The 20,478-nt window shown below is 38.3% G+C and overlaps 1 protein-coding gene across 8 annotated transcripts in view; it reads left to right on the top strand.

Annotated features, from left to right (window-relative positions):
- The window catches only part of chd9 (chromodomain helicase DNA binding protein 9), an 86,133-nt gene that overhangs the window by 44,229 nt on the left and 21,426 nt on the right, over window positions 1-20,478 (top strand). For 7 of the 8 annotated variants that reach the window (XM_053229615.1, XM_053229614.1, XM_053229612.1 and 4 more), the window contains 9 exons: window positions 7,379-7,487; window positions 11,181-11,327; window positions 12,139-12,207; window positions 12,371-12,426; window positions 12,842-12,959; window positions 13,413-13,499; window positions 15,481-15,618; window positions 15,872-15,993; window positions 19,210-19,453. In XM_053229615.1, the coding sequence (XP_053085590.1) occupies window positions 7,379-7,487; window positions 11,181-11,327; window positions 12,139-12,207; window positions 12,371-12,426; window positions 12,842-12,959; window positions 13,413-13,499; window positions 15,481-15,618; window positions 15,872-15,993; window positions 19,210-19,453 (1,090 nt within the window). The remainder of the gene's footprint in view (window positions 1-7,378; window positions 7,488-11,180; window positions 11,328-12,138; window positions 12,208-12,370; window positions 12,427-12,841; window positions 12,960-13,412; window positions 13,500-15,480; window positions 15,619-15,871; window positions 15,994-19,209; window positions 19,454-20,478) is intronic. The other variant, XM_053229613.1, reaches the window with a different exon arrangement.

Raw genomic sequence — 20,478 nt, 5'->3', positions numbered from 1 at the left:
AGAGGGAGTGTGTGTGTGTTAACGCTGCTATTGTCCAGTATAAACGAATATATATAATACACACATTGTGTCGCTAGTTACAACTTGAAGTGCAATTAGAAAATACATCTTAAGCCTTTTTTTTTTTTAAACGTCTCAGCAGTCAAACATCTTTTTTTTTTTTCCCCCCGCAACACAAGGCGACATCTACATATAAAAATCATGGACATGTGTATCCGGACTAAAATGATCGGAGAAGCTCGGAGTTTGGCGGAAAACTTTTCTCGGAGGAGGACGGAGACAAGCACCGACACGGCCGATCTGGACAGAAATCAAACCACTGAGGAGCATCTTTAAAATAGGAAATTACCCATGGACCTCATGTGCACTTAATCCCGTCCAAATAGGGCTATAGACAAAAAATAATCTTGTAAGTGAGCGACTGTGAGCTTCTTAACGCTATGTTTTAATCAGAGATATTTATGTCAGTATTTTAAGGTCGCAGTGTGCTTAGAAATGTTAAAAACAGCAAATTTAATATTTTAATATTTTTCCACCACGATGTTTCTGACTAATGAAGGAAGAAGTATAATGATTATGTTTTTAACCCAGCATGCCCTTCAGCTAAACCTATTTTTTCCCCCATTGTGGTTGGTTTTATTATCTGCGATGTGATACCAAACTCAGCAGCAAACAAACCGAAAGTATCAAGTTTGCTTTGATTTGGACTTGGACTAATAGGTGAGACACTGCCGTAACGTTAAAAAATAAATCGAATCTTTATTATTGATGATGGTGGTGATGAAAAATATAGGCTAGTTAGCTTGTACAAGCTGTGAGTGATTGTTACCATGCCAACACTACCAGTGTGTTTCTTTGTTCATATCCGCTCTGGTGTGAAAGTAGCCATGCATGTGAAACCAAACCATCGTTTGATAAACCTTCGTAGTTAAATGTCGTAAACGTCACTGATCATGCAGACGCAGTAACGATGCGTGTGTTGTATCTGTTTCTCCTTAAAACTTAAAACGCTTATGTATTGTATTTAACATTACCTCTGTAAATAAGGTTGAGTTGCTGCGGCAAAAATCTTGACTAATGGCCCGACTTTAAACTCAGTGGGCGTTTCTGTGAAATCTATGAGGACGTAGTTGCTGAGTAGTGCAGTTCCTTATTGTGCACTCGGCATACTGGGGGGGAAAAATGCATACATTAAATGCGGCCGTATGCAGTGTTGGGTGGAGTTCAATATTGCAGTGAGTGTTAGTGTAGCGTTTAGGATTCATTGCTTTGTGGTAGAAAAGAGAAGTCCGGGAGAAAAGGAAACCATCTTCATTTTGATGGTGAGGATTTTAAAGCTACTCCTCTGAATGAGTAAGAGGGAAAGAGTGGAGCGACAGCATGTGGTGTATCATATTGATTTAAAAAAATAAATAAATAAATAAATACACACACACACACACACACACACACACACAAATTGTGTATATATATGCACCTGACCGTCACACCCATGTGCTTCTTCCCCAAACTGTTACTACAAAGTTCTCAATTATATAGATTGATTTTGTATGCTGTAGCAATGAGATTTCCCTTCACTGGAACTAAGAGGCCCAAACCTGTTCCAGCATGATAATGCCCCTGTGCACAAAATGAGCTCCATGAAGACATGGTGTGTTAAAGTTGGAGTGGAAGAACTCGACTGTCCTGCACAGAGCCCTGACCTCAACCCCACTGAACACCTTTGGTATGAACTGGAACGCAGCCACACTCCAAAATCTAGTGGAAAACCTTCCCAGAATTGTGGAGATTATTATAACAGTGAAAGGGGACTTTTTGTCCACAAACCTTGCTTAAAATCTAGTTTATATGATTTCCCGACCGAGTTAACCTTTTGGAGACCTGCGATGCTCGCTGTTTAAAGAATAATGTCCATTAGTGTTAGAAATCAAGGCAGGGCTCCAGAGTGACACGACAGAAAAGCATCGGGAGATCACAAGTTGGAGTTACGATGATGTCACAGCCAGACATGCCAAGGGAGCTAAATTGGTTGGGAGGAATGACATGTGCTTCCCCCACCTTCAAACTCAGTGACACTAGCCAATCCTGTGCGTCTGTGAGCCCATGTATGCGGAAGGGGGCGGGTAGCGCTTTACTTCGAGTGTGTTGCGCCGCCCTGAGCATCAGTTTGAAAACATGCGGTTGATTAGCTTCACGTGTCTCTGAAGAAGCACGTGTTAGTGTTCACACTCGGGAGCTGGCATATGATAAGGGAGAGCTTGCCAATGCGTGGGAATTGGCAGGTGAACAAATTTGGGAGAAAAATGGCAGGAAAAAAATCCAGGCTGATATGAAAAAGCAAGATTTTTTTTTTTTAAATGTAGTACGCATTAATCTGTGAGAATTATTATTATTATTTTTTTTTTTTACATGTGCATATCCACTCAGTGTCTCTCTGAATAGATCAGTGTTATATTCTCCTACATTAGTTAATTAGGCTAATTTAAATTCAATCTCCCACCATGCTGTCCTCACTGTGTAATTAGTGATGAAACTCAAATAACTGTTTAACAGCTAGTAGCTGGGCGTCTGTCACAAAAGTTCAATATTTGAGGTTACAAAGGTCTTCTTTTAGAAGCACACAGCCCACAATTACTTCCCTTTAGCACAAAATGGCTGCTTTGTGATATTAGTGCAGGCTAATTTCTACTTTTAATGCCTTAGAAGCAAATTTATCCTGTCTACTGTATTAAAATTTTAGGGCCAGATCTTCCAAAAATGTGGAAAAAATGTTGTTTAAATCACCAAACTATATTATTATACGTTGTTTTGATTGATAGTTTTCAAGCGTCTCAGTTAATATTTGCACTTTATTAATTTTTGTTAATGTATTTTATAAATGTTAGTTTAATAATTTCTGTATTTTAGATGTATTTACATACTGCATTATTCACCTTTGTAATTATGAAGGTGTGTTTATTTTTTTTTTTCCCCAGTTAATTATTTTCTTTATTTCTTTACTGGGAGCTGATCTGGTTGTTCCTTCTCTAATTATTGTGAGGAGGAAGTTGTATATAATGATAATGTACACAAAACTAAAGGAGGGGGGATATGTTTTTGTGTGCTGCCTTGAATTAGTCAGTGAATAAACGATAATTTTGTTAACGCTGGTAATAATCGATCGAGGAAATTCCTTAGTTCCAGAGTCTTGATTTACTGGAATCTTTTTTTCCCCACATTTAGGTTTAAACACTGTACTTTTAACGTCACACTTTTTCAATCTTTTCATCTGTTCATCTCTTGTTTACTGGCCTGCTCATCACAGCTGCTGTGGAGATCATGTCACTCTCAGGAAGTGATGTCACCGCTGCCACCCACGCTCCCTCTCCGCTTGACGCTGTCTTTCAGTTGCTAGGCAACCTGCGGGTCACATTGTCCCGGAGATTAGTGAAGTGTAATGCCATCCTGCGATTCGCAGCAGATGACCTGCTGTGTGAGTCACGACCCGAACACACCTATTCAGCAGGACTATTCAGCAGATGTTTTGGGTGGAGAGACGTATGAAGAACAGATGGGAAAAAACGAGCACAGCTAAATGAAGAAAGAGAAATGTGTGGCGAGACACATGATTTGACTACCAAAAGAGAAAGGGTTTGACTTGGAAAAGTGCTACTTCAGCCACAGCTTGCTCTGACATCACAGCAGCGTCTCTAATTCGCCATCAGTCTGACTCGACGTGTGTTTATCCACTGTCCTCCGTCTTTACCGCTACTTTCACATTACAGCTATGTAGTCGGAGTCGAATTTTACATTCCTCAGCTTACCACCCGGCTATATATGTACACTAGCCCAGTGCCATGTTTTGGTTGCCTGGAAACCAGCCTGATAGGCTAAAAACGTGTTCGCTAACATAATGTGTTGCAACCACAATACTGCTAAATTCTCGCATCTGATTGGTCAGAAGGTGCTAATAAGTTTCCTATAATAGCTGCCTTGACATGACAGTAGTGCTGGCTGTAATGAAAAATCACAGGTTTACAGTATATTAATGCTCTCATTCTAACATCTTATCATTTCTATAGAACCGGCTGTTTCCCAGGGACTTGTATGGTAGACACTATTAGAAAAATACAAAAAAACATGTTACTTAACAAAACAAAACAAAAAAAACATGTAATCGTTGAAGTGGTGACGCTTTCTGTAAAGAGATGTTTGTTTAACATTTACAGAAGGAGTCTCCAATGTCAGAGTTTTCCACCATGGGAAAGTCTTCAAGGCAGATGACTTTTTTTTTTTTTTTTTTTTTTTTTTTTCCTCCATTATTAACTTCGAGAGAAAAAGGAGACGCTGGTGAAGGACTGACATTCCTTAAGTTTTATAAATGTTATAATGTAAGTGAACAGGAACTAAGGTTTTTCAGAGACATTCCACAGCATTAAACATATGACCAAACAAATGATTAAAAAAATCCCATGTTGTTTATTAATAAATTAAACACTATTGCTGTGGTATAAGAGGAATGACATGACATACCTCTTGTGTAATGTATAGACAGTTAATTATCTAGACAATACAGACTAAAAGAAATGAACGAGTATATGAATTCTCAGCAAGAGGGCGACTGTGTAGCCGTATCCTCTCTGGATAATGTTTTTAATTTTATCTCCTGATAAACTTCTTGAGAGCAAATTCACCAATTCATACTAACTTGTATTAACTGTGTACTAACCTCCACAGCAGGGTTTTAGGGTTTTACAATGATGGTATTCTTAGCCCCTGACCTAGTGAACTAGCATGACGATGCGTTTAATAGAGATTACGAAACACTTCCGTGTGTCGCTCTGGATAAAGTCGTCTGTTTAAATGCTGGAAATGTAAATGTTTGTGCTGTGAGCTGCAGCGTTCATTCCTTACATCACATTTAAATAATTTCTGTCTTAGTTTCTCTCAGTAGCAGGAGAGTTATATGACTGCTTTCTTCTTTTACTGAAAACATCGTCTATCATCCGTGCACACTAGTTCCTATTCCTCCAAGTAAAAATCGTTCTGTCAGATCACGCCTCGTCGGATGTGCAGCAGAGTTACACCACTGTGATACGTCACACCTTCGTGAAGCATGTGCATTTAAATCTGGCTAATTTATTAAGTTAAATTTGTTTCATTCAGTAGGGGTTTATTTTTGTACTCTGGTTGTTGAACCTGCTTGTCCGCCAGGCAACTGCAAATAAAAAGTTAATAGCTCGGACATGAAATCTGCTCCGCGTTACCATTTCATCTCCTTGTAGTAAACGTTCGTGGTTCTCAGCCGGCGGTGCGCACATACACGAGTACTCCTCTATAACCGTACTAGTTTCTAAGCTCTCCAGAAAGAACATATTGTTCTCCCTCTGGCATGGAGCGAGCGCAGGACAAATCGCTGTGTGGAAGTTGGATAAAGAAAGAAACACACACACACAAGACAGGATTAAGCCTCAGGCATTGCTTTAGCTCTGATCTGCTTTTGTTTAACTTGTGCTGTTGTGCTACCAGACTAGGCCTCTTGCCATCACATTCCTCCTCACAGACACCACGAAATGCTCATTATTAATGCATTATTATAGTTCAGGTCAGGATTTTGTTCTCTAGCCTCATTTTGTGTTCTATATCAGTGCTGGGATTTCCATTTGCGAAACATGCCAGTAGGAGTAATTTACAGTGCTACTTTGCAAAGGGCTTCATTTATCAGCCGTCTGTTTGTGCTGTAAAAGCATAAAGTGGAGGTGTGAAGGTGAACAGGTGCTTCACACTCATGGGGAATTTACACTTGTGACAAATGGACAGGAAGTTTATGTTGCTTCTGTTGCTGTGATGCAACAAATGCTGTGATGAGGAAAAAAACTCCACTAATGTACGTGATCATGACTTTGGAAGACGTTTTAAAAATTGACCAAGTTTCTCTCGCTCTCTCTCTCTTTTTTCTCTCTCTCTCTCTCTCTCTCTCTCTCTCACTCTCTCTCTCTCACTCTCTCGACTTGCCTAAATTCTGTAGGATTTCAGGCTTGTGAACAATTTTTTTGTGCATGCAGGAGTAAAGAGTTTTAAGAATGTTTTCTATAAACCAGGGTGGGTTAATCTTCTGTTGGTCTGACTGATAAAATCCTTGCGCAGTAATTATAAAATGATGAAAATTAATAAAATTAACACACATCATCCCTCTGAGAAATTTCTTCAGATTATGCTTGCTTTGCGCTAGTTCTACTTAGGACCACTTCCTTCCCTCTTCAAGTCGTTCAGTGATGTGGTTTAGTGAGAAGATAAAAATGTTGTTGTGAAAATCTCTTATCTGTCATTTTCCTAACCATTTGTACTATTAAACCGTTACAAGTGCAGCACAAATGGGGGACGGACTCATGTGGATTAAAAGCAAAAGGAAGGGAGAATAAGGATGTTAATGGATGTTAAAAAAATCTCATGAGTCCACACACTAAAATATTACGTTGTTAAGGTGTTCTGAGATTTTTCTGGCTTCTTGTTTAGCATTTTTGTGAATCTCTCAGACTTTTTATCCTTTCTTTGGCATTTAAAATATTTATTTACTTTTTATGAATTTATTTTAGAAATATATTTACATATCATATTTAATAATTATTTATGCATTTTCTTCCTTTTCTCTTCTGTCCAGTTCTATGAAGGGTTACTATTTTTGTGTTTTAGGTCATAATAATATTATTATTATTATTATTATTATTATTATTATCATTAAGACAACAAAAAAAGAAGAGTAGAAATATATAAAAACAATAATAATAATTTTAAATAAAAAAAATAAGTAAAAAAAAAAAAAATCAAAAATTAAGTAAAATTAGAGAATAAAATGCAAAAGATAACAAAAATTGGCATGATGAAAAAATTATTAAAAGCTAAGCAGAACAGTAAGTCTTTAGTCTCCTCTTATCAAGCGGGAGCAGTTTTCCGAATTCCAATCGATTCTTCTTACAAACCGCTTGAGAGGTCGAGCCTGTTTGAACTAAAATAAGACGTGACAAAGTAAACATGGAGCATGTTGACCTTTTTAAGTCTTTAAACACTTTTATATTTAAATTAGATAAAGGATGTCAGCAGCAGCACACACTTTTAACTCTTTTTTTTTACTCTGGTGCTATAATATTAAGGCGAAATCAGGACCCGTGATGTAAATGAACATGGAATTTTGTTTTGTAGATAAACTTTAAACGTGTGAACCGCTGATTTAATGTTTTTCACCCAGAAACTTAGGGAGCCCAAACTTTTGCTCTCAGATATTTCGTGTGGAGAAGTTAGAGTTCCTGATATAAAGACGTGTTAGATTCACTCAAAATAAAATGATTCTCATAATGAAAGTGATGAATTTATGTGTTTCTCTTTTTTTTAACCTCTTTAGGAAAATAGTGATAAAGATCGGGAAGAAGAAGAAACGCAAGACGGAATCTTCAGACGAACTCTCAGATGACGAACCGCCGCCTCGACGACCCTCCAAAGACGACGACTCGGTGAGCAGCTTCATTCGTGTGTGTGTGTGTGTGTGAGAGAGAGAGCGAGGGAGAGTGAAAGGTTGAAGAATTGGTGCAATACAAGCTTCAGGCTGCACACACTGGTGCTAAACTAAAGAGTTACAGCTGAAACATCTCCTCTGTTCATCCTCCTTTCCTGCTCTTTCTCCGTCTCTTTAGCTATCGCTGTCTAGCTCTATCTTTCTATATCTATTTCTATCTCTTCTTTTGTCTGTATGTCTCTATATTTCTATCTATCTATCTCACTAACACTTTCTCAATTTCTATTTCTTCCTTTACCCATCTTTCTATTGCTGTTTGTCTCTTTATGTATTTATATCTCTCTCTCTCCCTCCCTCTCTCTCTCTCTCTCTATATCTATATCTATATATATATATATATATATATATATATATATATATATATATATATATATATATATATATATATATAATTTGTCTGTCTCTCTCTAGCTGTCTGTCTAGTGCTTTCTCTCTCTAGCTCCTTTTCTGTCTGAATTTCACTCTATATCTATCCAGCTCTATCCCTCTAAATCTCTATCTCTCTCTCTCTCACACACACACACACACACACACACGCTCCAGATCTAATTATCCACGTTAAAGCCTGAGTGTTAATTAAGGCAGTGTGCTGCTGATGACTCAGTTAGCCTGCTGGAGATAAAACGGTGGCCGTGTCGCTCTGACGTGTTCTGGAAAACATTGAGGTCTGATAGCGACAGCGTCGAGGTCGTTTAGTTGGTCATATTGAGAGATTCTCTCTCTTTATTAGCTCTCACTCTGACATTTAGGCCACAGATATATTTAGGGCGCTCAGGCACACTGTACTAGTTTATTAGAGAGGCCTCTTCTGGTGCACACGTTCACTGGATGATGTGTGCTTATAAATTGGTCTCGCACACACACGCACACTGTGAGTTGTATAAAAGCAGCATGTTCTCACATGCTCACACAGCTTTAAATGCAATTTAATTTGTTCTATCTTTCCTAGGACGATTTGATTTAGATTCAGAGTGCCGCTATATGATTATAAATCATTTTCTTACACATCTTGACCATCCTTTTATGTTCATAAAAAAATAATGGATTACGATTATAACATCATTTAAAGAAATGCAAATTTGAACACCATTTCTTTATAAATTATACCATATTTTCAAGTGAAATTGCATGTTTGGATGGGTGGGATTTTGGGATTTCTCTACCAAGACGAAAGCAGAAGAAATCCTGACAATGCAGGGGTAGTGGATGGAGGAAAAAGACGAAACTTTCGTCCTGTTTTGATTAAGGCCATATATATTTGAGCCCATCCAGTAATGGGCATGATGACTTGATTGTGGAGTGTCACAAGCATTTCATGTGAATCGGGGGACTGCGAGGTGAAACGCAACATAAAATGATATATATATATATATATATATATATAATATAAAATTGTGTGTGTGTGTGTGTGTGTATATATTTATATATACACCTGTCAGCCATAAAATTAAAACCACTGGCAGGTGAAGTGAATAACATTGGTTATCTCGTTACAATGGCATCTATCAAGGGGCGGGATATATTAGGCAGCAAGTGAACAGTCATTTCTTGAAGTTGATGTGTTGGAAGCAGGAAAAATGGGCAAGCGTAAGGATCTGAGTGACTTTGACAAGGGAAGAATTGTGATGGATAGACGACTGGGTCAGAGCATCTCCAAAAGGGCAGGTCTAGTGGGGGTATTCCCGGTATGCAGTGGTTAGTACCTAACAAACGTGGTCCAAGGAGGGACAACTGGTGAACCGGCGACAGGGTCATGGACGGCCAAGGCTCACTGATGCGCGTGGGGATCGAAGGCTAGCCCGTCTGGTCTGATGCATTGCAGCTGGTGTATGTGCCCCGTATGCAGCTTCCTGCATATGGGGCTGCGTAACTGCAGACTGGTCAGAGTGGCCATGCTGACGCCTGGGCAATTTTGTGCTGGGAAACCTTGCTCTAGGCAATGTTCTGTTGGGAAACCTTGGCTCCTGGCATTCATGTAGTTGTTACTTTGACATGGACCACCTACCTAAACATTGTTGCAGACCAAGTACACCCCTTCATTGCAATGATATTCCCTAATGGGAGTGGCCTCTTTCAGCGGGATAATGCCCCCTGCCATGCTGCAAAAATTGTGGCAAAGATCTCAGTCCGATTGAGCATCTGTGAAATGTGCTGGACAAACAAGTGCGGTCCATGGAGGCCCCACCTGGCAACTCACAGGACTTAAAGGATCTGCTGCTAAAGTCTTGGTGACAGATACCACAGCACACCTTCAGAGGTCTTGTGGAGTCCATGACTTGACGGGTCAGAACTGTTTTGGTGGCACAAGGGGGACCTACACAACAAGAAGTGGTTTTAATGTTATGGCTGATTGGTGTGTGTGTATGTGTATATGCATGCATATATAAAATATGAATTGGGCATCTGATCAAGGTTGTCTTACATTTTTTCATAGTAATATTATTGAAGGGTTCCCTTTTGAGTTTGCTTCCTCTCAAGGTTTCTTCCTCATATCATCTCAGAGTTTTTCCTTGCCACTGTCTCCTGTGGCTTGCTCATTAGGGATAAATTCATATATTTACGATTTATATCCTGAATGTATTTATTTCTGTAAAGCTGCTTTGTGACAGTGTCCATTGTTAAAAGCGCTATACAAATAAACTTGAAATGAATTGAAGTTTCCAAGACTGTTTTTCTTAATGAAGGACAGGGCTGCGAATACATACCTGTGATTTCTTCAAATACAAACTAATAATTTAAAAACGGATTTAAAGTATGGAGTGTCACATGGAGTTTTAAATGGCACAATGCATATTAATATTCATTCATAAGCCTTCAGTGATAATCTGTTTAAGCTTTTATTGTGCATTGATGCAGAATTGTTCAAGACATAAGCACAAATGTTAATGTTTATTAATACAGTATTTTTTTTCAGCCGGTTTCTAACTGTTAAACATCTCAGTTGGGACGCTCTTCAGCATTAACGCGGTGTTTTGGTGTCTGAGATTGTGTGTAATATGCCATCGTCCTGTCATGCCCCCTAACGATTGCTGATTGATGAGAAAGAAGGGGGCGTGGCCAGAATGTGTGTCATGTACATGTTAAATGATATAAACTGCTCATGTATGTGCTCTTTGTTGAACAGCAACAGAGATACTTATTGAATTCTTGCATAATGAAGTCCCTCTAATAAAAAACCTCCTGTTTCAGTTTCGTAATTTAAAGCCCGTTGGTGTTTTGTGAGCGAAGACATTCACGGCTTTATCTGTTCAGCAGCACGGGCAAGGGAAGCTTAGATGCATCAGAGAAAGTTGTTTTCTCAGACAGCAGGTTATTATGGTTCAAGATATAAAACAGGTGAGAAGGAAACACATACTACGAACAACACGCTTTTTGTAGATCTTAAAGCTGCACATACTGCGCTTTCCAACAGACATTTAAATCGCCCAACTTGTTAGACGTTGCGATAGCTGGAATCTGTCTGCGCTTCCTGATGCTGTTGTCACTCGACCCAATCCTAGTGGTGGTGTATTGAAGATTTAGCTGATATGGTGATCAAGACACACGATTCATATTGCGATATCGTCATTATTGTGTATGATTGTGCACACTTATTTATTTATTTTTTTTTGTGTGTGTGTGCTTCTTATAGAAGCGTCGGTCAAACAGACAGATAAAGAGGAAGCGGTATGCCGAGGAGCATGAGGCCCGGCTGTCTGATGAGGAAATGAAGGTCATCGCCAAAGCCAAGAAGATCAATGCGAACACTCACAAAGAGCCAGCAGTACAGCTGTTTGTGGTGAGAACGCACACACAAGAAACATTTCTAGTGAAGAGTGCTTCTAGTATATCTTGGTGACCATTTCACAAATAGCATCTGAGAAATCCTGCATCAGAATCTGAGGGCTGGGCGATATGTTCATACGATATCGATCTTGAGACATGTTAATGCCACGATACATTTTAGTTTTGTGAACTACAGGGTGTCTGAAGATTCAGGAACCAATACTAGTTAAACTACATATGTGATTTTGCATTTAGTATTTATTTAATATTATTTTTATATTTATTTTTCATTGCAGAAAAATGGTATTAACATTGAAAAGGGTGGCAGTAGTGCTTCTTGATAGGTCTTGGTACTCTAATTGGTTCCTGACTTTTCGGACATCCTGTGGTTAGTTCCTGTTAATGAATTCGTTCCTGTTTGCGGTCGTTCCACAATGTTAGATGTAATAACAAATGGATGGAAAGTATGCCCTTTTGTTCTTAAATAAATAAAACTTTGTAAGAGTTGGCACATTGCTGTGGAATGTAACACCACAGGACTGCTGTTACAGGAAAATATTCAACGTTTGAGCGTGGCGACAGTAACTGCCACATCGCAGCACTTGGCTTTACTGATTATTTTCCTATTACGGCACACCCCCAATTGTTTTACTGCTTACTTATTCCACAGCACTGTTGCTCAGTGCTTCATTCTGATTGGTCAGGACCATATCGTCCACTTCTAGGTCCAAACATTGCATTTCTGTATCTGAAAATGTAAAGAACTTTCTGCTATTTAAATGATCACTGCTGAATGAAATTAGAGTTTTTCTGGTGTTTCCCAGGAGAATCCCAGTGAGGAGGAAGGAGCTGTGGTGGATAAAATCATGGCCTCTCGCATGGTGAAGAAGGAGGTAACTTCAAACCTGTAGCATTAATTTTTTTTTTAATTTATTTTTTTTGGAAAATTAGCATGTATTGCGATAGTATTTAGTTTTCATGTATTTTTTAAAAAAAGGTGCATAAAGACATATTTTTGCTTAATTAAATCATTTTTTTGTGTTCTTTGTACAACAGGTGTCTCCAGGGGTTGTGGTTGAAGTGGAGGAGTTTTTTGTGAAATACAAAAACTAGTAAGTCTTATTTTTTTTCTTTCCATCATGATGGTAATGATGAGTACTTTACTTCCCTTTGCCTTTGAAGCCCATAAACAACAAAATCACTGGCTCTGTGATTAAGTAAAGAACGATCTGAGCAGCGGTTCTGTGGAAACTCACAAGGCATGCTCACGTATCTAAATTGCTAGTTACTGTTTTGGATGTTCTCTGCTCTGATAAGCTCTTTCCTAATTAAAGCAAATTAAATTCATCACTGTTTAATGTTAATAATATGTAATCTGCTTACAAGAGCCCTGGTAATACATAAGGCAGGATCAGAAAGCTGTTGGCTGAGAGCTAGTGTGTTTACGCATGAAAATGCAAATTAATTTTTTTACTCTGTGTGTGTGTGTGTGTGTGTGTGTGTGTGTGTGTGTGTGTGTGTGTATAGCTCTTATCTGCATTGTGAGTGGGCTACAGAGCAGCAGCTGGAGAAGGACAAGAGGATCCAGCAGAAAATCAAGCGCTTCAAGATTAAACAGGCCCAGAGAGCACACTTCTTCGCTGATGTAAGTGTGTGTGTTTGTGGATTTGCTCCCTTTTCACTTAGTTTATTGTTTTAAAATGCTTTTTGTTTCATTTTCAGCTAATTACATGATTTTTTTTTTTTGTGGTCGTAGCAGTGGTCACTATCCCTCCTCCTGGAAGTTTGCTTTCCCACAGAGTTTAGCCCCAACCATCTAATCTATTCCTGCTAATCAATTAAAAACTTCTAGCTGTGTCCGAAACTATGCCCTGCTCACTATAAGTGCGTTATTTTCAGGATCTGCCATGTTAGAATAGTCTTTGTGAGTGAGTAGGGGAATATTTCAGACACAATGTCTGAGTGGCTGGCTACAGGTAAGAAATTAACTCTACAGGAAGGTAAATCTTCTGGAGGACGGTGAGGGTGGTCATGGTGCGTGTTAGTGTGTCACGGGGTTTCAGGCATCCTGTAATAATTTTGTGTGTGTGTTTTATAGATGGAGGAGGATCCTTTTAATCCTGATTATGTAGAAGTGGACAGAGTCCTAGAGGTCTCATACTGTGAGGACAAGGACACTGGAGAGGTAACATTTTTAGTGACTCTGCCGCTCAGTTCCACTGGACAGCATTTTTTCCCCACACTGTGCTTGTGTGCTAAATAGACGATTTGTATGTGCTTAAGAATACAGATTTATAGACTTTAGGCCATATTTGTCAAGCTGGATATGAACTGATTTATTTGTAAATCTTTTGTAAGAGCATTTACACAAGAAATTTGGTATTCATGAAGATCCTGTAAGTTCGGCAGAATATTCATTTCCTATACACGTGTGTGCAGATTTACGCATATAAGACTAGCTAGCGTAAACCTCAGTTGATTGGCTTTAATTGCTTATGTATTTCAATTACACACACAGATTTAATGAAAATTTTGTGAAACCCGATCATTTCATACTAATGGCATAAACTAAAAAAATATTAAATTTGGAAAAATGAAGAAAACAAGCAAACCTAAATCCATTTAATTGAGAAGAAATATAAATATATATATATATATATATATATATATATATATATATATATATATATAAAAGGAGGGCGGGCTGCAGTGGCTCAGGTGGTGTGTGAGTCAGTTCTGTTTGCCACGGCATCATCTTCTGCCTTTATTAGAGCCAGCACTATGTGAGCGATAAGTGACTGATCCGTTGTGTCTCAAGCTGCAGTGAGACGTTAGGATGCTGCGTGCCATCATCGCATCATCTGCTTCTTCCATATGTCGTATACCCTCCTGATTTCCCAACACCGCATCGGATCTGTGAGAGATTTCAGGCCGAGAGTTGCCAAGATGCTTCACTTAGAATAAAAAATACAAATAAATATAAGTTTCCCTGTGTGATGTGCTTGGTGTCCATGATCACCTGGGTACAACAGAGATTTTTTTTTCTCCATTTTCAAGCCAAACTTTTTTCTTTTCACTTCACTAATTTACATTTTATAATAATTTTACATTTAATTCACCATTTATACTGGCGTAGACTCAAGTCTAAATAACTTTCACTTCTACCTCTGAGAAAGACTCATCATTTTAGTGCCATGAATGACCCGTTATAGAGTTTTGTGGGTGTCACCAAATCTGAATCAGCTGTGCCGTGCATGCACCCAGTAATTTATGGGTGATTGGCAATCACCAACATACGCACATTTTCGAAAGTGTTCCTTAAATCCAGTGGAAATTTTTTGTTCAGTTTGGCTTACGCATACATTTACTCACAACTTTCCTAACAGATTGATTAAATGAGGCCCAGTGTTCCTTTTGGTATACGCTTGGTATACGCTTGCTGCCGGTAAGGTATTAAATCACATTAGAAGCAGCATTAAGAGTCTCAAAATGTTGTCGACACCCGGGAGCAAATCCACATTACTGCAACATGAACGAGCCATGAGCCTTTTTAGACTTTCCTCTCAGAACCCTTTTATCCTACTGCAGTTCATGTCACTTAGATACGCTGCCTTCTGCTGGTATAGCATGAGTGTAGGAGTGGGAAATCAGGATACTTCAAGAAATTTCTACGATTCACAATGTGCATCATATTGTTAGCAATATAAAGGTTTTGCTAACAAACTACCAACAAAACTGGAAAAAGTAGGAAATTTTTTGCTTGATGTGCACAAAAAATTACATTAAAAAAATGAACAGCTTTAAAGAATCAATATGAATTTACAACATTAATTCAGCTGCTTTTAAGCTTTCAAGTTTCTAATTGTTATTTAAAAATGTTTTAAATGTATACACGAGATACACACGATCTCTCAGAAAATGTCTAGTAACATAATTTTTTATATAATCACAGTATCAGTATTATTTCATCACGTGAACGTTCTGTGAATTCGTTTTTATCCGTGCAAAGTCAAAACCCCTTTTTTATGCTGGATGCTCTCAAACATTTTTTTTGTTTGTTGTTTTTGTTTTTTCTTAATTAACCTTCGTCTATAAAAAGCATTTCTGAATTGCTGATGGTGTGATCGTCCCTATATAATAAGAGAGTGTGTGTATGTGTGTTGTAGCCGGTGGTGTATTACCTGGTGAAGTGGTGTTCGTTGCCGTATGAGGACAGCACGTGGGAGCTAAAGGAAGACGTGGAACAGAGTAAGATTGTGGAGTTTGAGCAGCTGCAGGCAGCGAGACCAGACTCCAGAAGAATGGTGAGACACTCTCTCTCTCTCTCTCTGTCTACTTCCTGTTTCTCCCTCAGTTTGTTATCGATCAGTTACCTTATTGGGGTCAGTGGTTTTTTTTTTTTTTTTTTTTTTTTTTTTTTTTTTTTAAAGCGTTCTAATACATAAACAGCATGACTTTGTGAATACGTAACATTTCTCAGAACTGTTGAATAAATCCAGAGCTGCTGCAGCTGTAACAACAGTCTTCTTCAAACCCCCTACTCTATTGTGTCTTCAGGAGCGCCCCCCAGCGAGTCACTGGAAGAAGCTGGAGCAGTCGAGGGAGTACCGGAACGGGAACAGTCTCAGGGAATACCAGCTGGAGGGCGTCAACTGGCTGCTCTTCAACTGGTACAACAGGTCAGTGATGTTTTCTCCTAATGAAGTGTGTGACGGTGTACAGGGTATGAAGGTATATTGTGATGCAGAAATCTGAAAAAGTCACACTGTCTCACACTCCTTGGAAGTTATTTTCACTGAAATTTACCAGGGAAGATGAGAAAAACATATTTCTGCAAGTGGATAGTGAAGTCTGTTTATATAAATATGCTAGCAGTTTACAGGTTAATAGTTGCCTTGTTGTAGAGGTGTTTTGTTGCATACTTTCCACAAAAATCAAACAAATTCAAAGGTAGCCTGATTACACAGAAAAAACCCACAAGGGCCTGGCAACCCATGCTGCATCACTCATAAAGCTTACGCTGATTGGTTGACTACGTTTCTGCTGTGATTGGTCAGATTAAAGTTGTAGTCACCAAAAACATGTCTGATTGTCTGATGCAATTCAGAAATCCACAAATGAATGCAAGCGGAGTGAACATGTGTATTTGCGAATTATAAAAATGTTTTTTGTGGATCATATCCAATATGTTAGTTTGTTATAGGGCTGGGCGATATGACAATATATCAATAATATGATAAATTATGTTCCAATATGCTTTTTTTTGCTAATTTTTAAAAAATAATTCCATACTGGTTGGTGATTTTATGTTAAAATTTTGTACATAATCAAAAAATTTGTTAAAATCTGTATATATATATATATATATATATATATATATATATATATATATATATATATATATTAGTGTTAAATAGTTTTTAAATATAAAAATAAATGTGATTTTGTAGCGATTAAATATAGTCTGAAAATTGTTACCGAACCTATACCTCTTTATACATACTGCATATCATAGAAATGCATTTGAGAATTGTGATGTGATATGTGTGTCAGATCGTCCACCCTCTATAATACTGTGCTTTTTTTTTTTTTTTTTTTTTTTTTAAAAAAAAAAAACCTTCAGTGCTTTCAGTGACCCTATTTATTTATTTATTTATTTATTTTTAAAGCACCATCTCTGGAAGCAGTTTTATTTATCCTGTAGAAACCTAAACTGTCCCAAAACCCATCCCAGAGGTGATAAATGTTGTGTAGAAGCTGGTTCCTTCAGATCTTTAGAATGGCCAGTTTGCGTCATGCTTGTGATGGGACATGTCTGTGTTGGGTTTTAATCCTATTTCTTGTCTGCGTTAATATATCAGCTGTCTGTAACAGTAAATATTTTATTATTAAGTGCCTCAGTCTCTATGCCAGGGGTTCCCAAACCTTGACCACTCTGCATTTTTATTATTACAGATTTATAACCGAGGATTTATTGTAACATTTGAACATTTTATTGTACACTGTATGGCCAAAGGTTTGCTGACTATCCCACCCATATGTGCTTTTTGAACACCCCATTCCAGATTTAGTCCCCTGTTATAATAACCTCCACTCTTCCTACGCTAGTGTAAGGATAGCAAAAAAAGACTAAAATAGCACAAATTTTAAAATTGACTTGTTTGAATTTGTGTCTCAACAATGTTTCAAAATAGTACCGTGCAAAATCCATCTTCATAGTCGAGCGATATGTATTAATTTGTAACATAAACCAATAAAAACAAACAAGGAGATTGTGAGTTTTCTTATGATAAAGGAATAAAGGTTTCTGCTGCATGCCAGTTTCCAGGGTTTTGAAAGTAGTCTCAGGGTACTAATAACTGTAATATTCCCAGACCACATCTACAGGTTACACACACACACACACACACACACACACACACACACACACACACACACACACAATGTTTTTCTATTATACCTATTATTTTATTTCCTTGGCTTACATTCAAAGCTGCAGAATTATTGTTTACTACCTGAAGCTCTGCAGGAAAGCAGGAAGTGTATAAAAGTAGTATGTTTTGTCATAAGAATAAGCATGAAATGTTTTGAGTTGTTATTTCACTGCAGAATTTGCTGAGGTGTTCTAGTTATTGAGCAATCCAGTAGCAGGGTGGTGTGTGTGTGTGTGTGTGTGTGTGTGTGTGTGTGTGTGTGTCAGGGCAGGCAGAGGTTTTCACACACACAGGGATAGATGTGGATCCGGGCGCCAGATTGTTAAGTAGTGCAGAAGAGGATCCAGTGGAGCATGCAGCTGACGGCATGTCTGAGCCCACATGCCAGCCACACACACACACACACACACACACACACACAAAACCACATAGACATGCACACACCCCATCTTATTTCATACAGGCATACTCGGGAAAAGAGACATGAACACAATGCGATTTCACACCCATTGTTCATTTTAGCGAAGCTGACGAGGGTGTTTGTTTTACTAAAAAGCGAAAACAAATTCAGTGCAGGAACATAAAAACAGGATTTCTCCACCTTAACGTGAAAGAGCTTACTGGCCTTGGTGAAATGATTTATAAACCTCGAGAGAGTGTAAGAGACGTCAGGGACTGTTCATAGTTATTATAGTAAGTGGTGACTTGTTTTGTGAACATTTTGCAGCATTATCAGCAATCACTAGCAAATTCATGCCATATGAGATGAATAAAACAGCGGGCATGCTGTAATAGGAAAATAATCAACTTTTGGGTGGCAACAGTGACTCTGCTTCATCACAGCACTCGTAGTTGATTTTTCCTAGAACTACATGTCCAAGTGTTTTATTCTTTACTTACTCCTTTCATGTGTAATGTTCATGCTTATGAAAGGTCAGTTTAAGGCTGATTATGGGAAAATATAAGATGTAAATCACCTCCAAAAAAACCCCAAAAAAACATCTTTTATTTTTTTAACAGAAGAATCCCAAATTAAAGCAATTTAAAAAATGAGTCACAAAATTTTTTTATTTTATTTATTTTTATTTATTTTTTTACAGAAAAGTTTGTAAAGATGTACCTAAGACATTCTGCATAAATGTGAAAAAAAATTGGAAAAAGGGGGGAATATATTACTATAGTTTGTTTAAATAAATTTAATTTTCTCTTCTCTTCCTTTTGCTGATCAACTCAAAATATTTTAGACCTGATTTTGTTTTTTCTGCACATGGACAATCCATTTACTTTTCAACATAAATAAGTATTTTGGAAAAGTAGGAGTGTATATGACGTGCATTTTTAAGTCATCTAAGACTTCTATATAGTATATGTTTTTAAAATGGTTTATGCTTGAAAGAGATTGTAATCTATCTCTCTCTCTCTCTCTCTCTCTCTCTCTCTCTCTCTCTCTCTCTCCCTCAGACGTAACTGTATCTTGGCTGACGAGATGGGTTTGGGGAAAACCATCCAGTCGATCACGTTCTTAGACGAGATCCACTCCACTGGGATCAAAGGGCCGTTCCTGATCATCGCACCACTCTCCACTATTGCTAACTGGGAGCGCGAGTTCCGCACGTGGACCCACCTCAACGTCATCGTCTATCACGGCAGTGCACTCAGCCGCCAGATGCTGCAGCAATACGAGATGTACTTCCGAGACGCTCAGGTAGGAAAACACACACACACACGCTTACTCATTGTACAAATATGCATGTGTGAGTCATAGAGCAGTGACGCTGGCAGGAAGATTGTGCACTCAGGAATGTCGTATGTGTTAATGTGTCCTCTGTGGGTAGGAGAGTGTGTGTGTGTGTGTGTGTGCGCGTGTGCGTGCGTGTTAAAGAGAGAACGAACTGTCATTGAATGAATGCAGAGTTTAGTGGTGTGAATTCCTTGGATTTAAATGATGCGCAGAGGGTTTTGTCAGCTCGTAGCTTGAGGTTTACGCACAAAATGACACCCTGTCAGACGGACGCTAAACAGACATATACCTTAAAGAGTCGAGAGACATTTCATTTGCCTGATTTCACGTCTGTATGTTTTTTTATGCATAGGTAGAAGAAATGGCAAAAACATCACTACACAGCACAGTTTTTCCTCCACAGAACATTACCGGCGGCCGCCACTGTGAAATTTCAGACCACCTCAGATGAAAATTTGGAAATTCGTTGTCCCGTTTTGTGTAACACACGTACAGTAGTAGCATTTCCGTTGTTATCTGAGTGCTCCTTCACCATGGACTTTCCAACGGCTTGTGTCGTATGATATACAGATTGCATATGAATCTGATGGTGTTTGTTTTTCTTATTGCATCATTTTCATCAGTCTCTACCTGTTATTAGAAGTATATTATATCTGCCCTAATAACTAGTAATGTCAGCAGTCTTTACAAAACAGCAGTGAGCTTCAAAACAAAGCGACAGCTGACAAACATATCTGGGTAGAGCTGGCTAGTTCGCTAAGGTCAGGTTTATTTGCATTAATTAGCTGGTCAGTGCTGGTTAACGAACTATTCTAGCATTACGTTTATTTTTATGGTTTATACTTACTTTATATGATTATATAAATAGTAGCTAATTGTTAGCCAATTCCGGTTTATTTGTTATATAGATATTGGGTGTGTTGATATTCCTGTCCAAACGTCAGACATATGCTTTGGGTGGATTCCATCGCAGACCAGTTTTGACCGAG

This window comes from Pangasianodon hypophthalmus, chromosome 25, assembly GCF_027358585.1.
Source record: "Pangasianodon hypophthalmus isolate fPanHyp1 chromosome 25, fPanHyp1.pri, whole genome shotgun sequence".
Classification (NCBI taxonomy): Eukaryota; Metazoa; Chordata; class Actinopteri; order Siluriformes; family Pangasiidae; genus Pangasianodon; species Pangasianodon hypophthalmus.
This window is presented reverse-complemented; position numbering and strand designations above follow the sequence as displayed.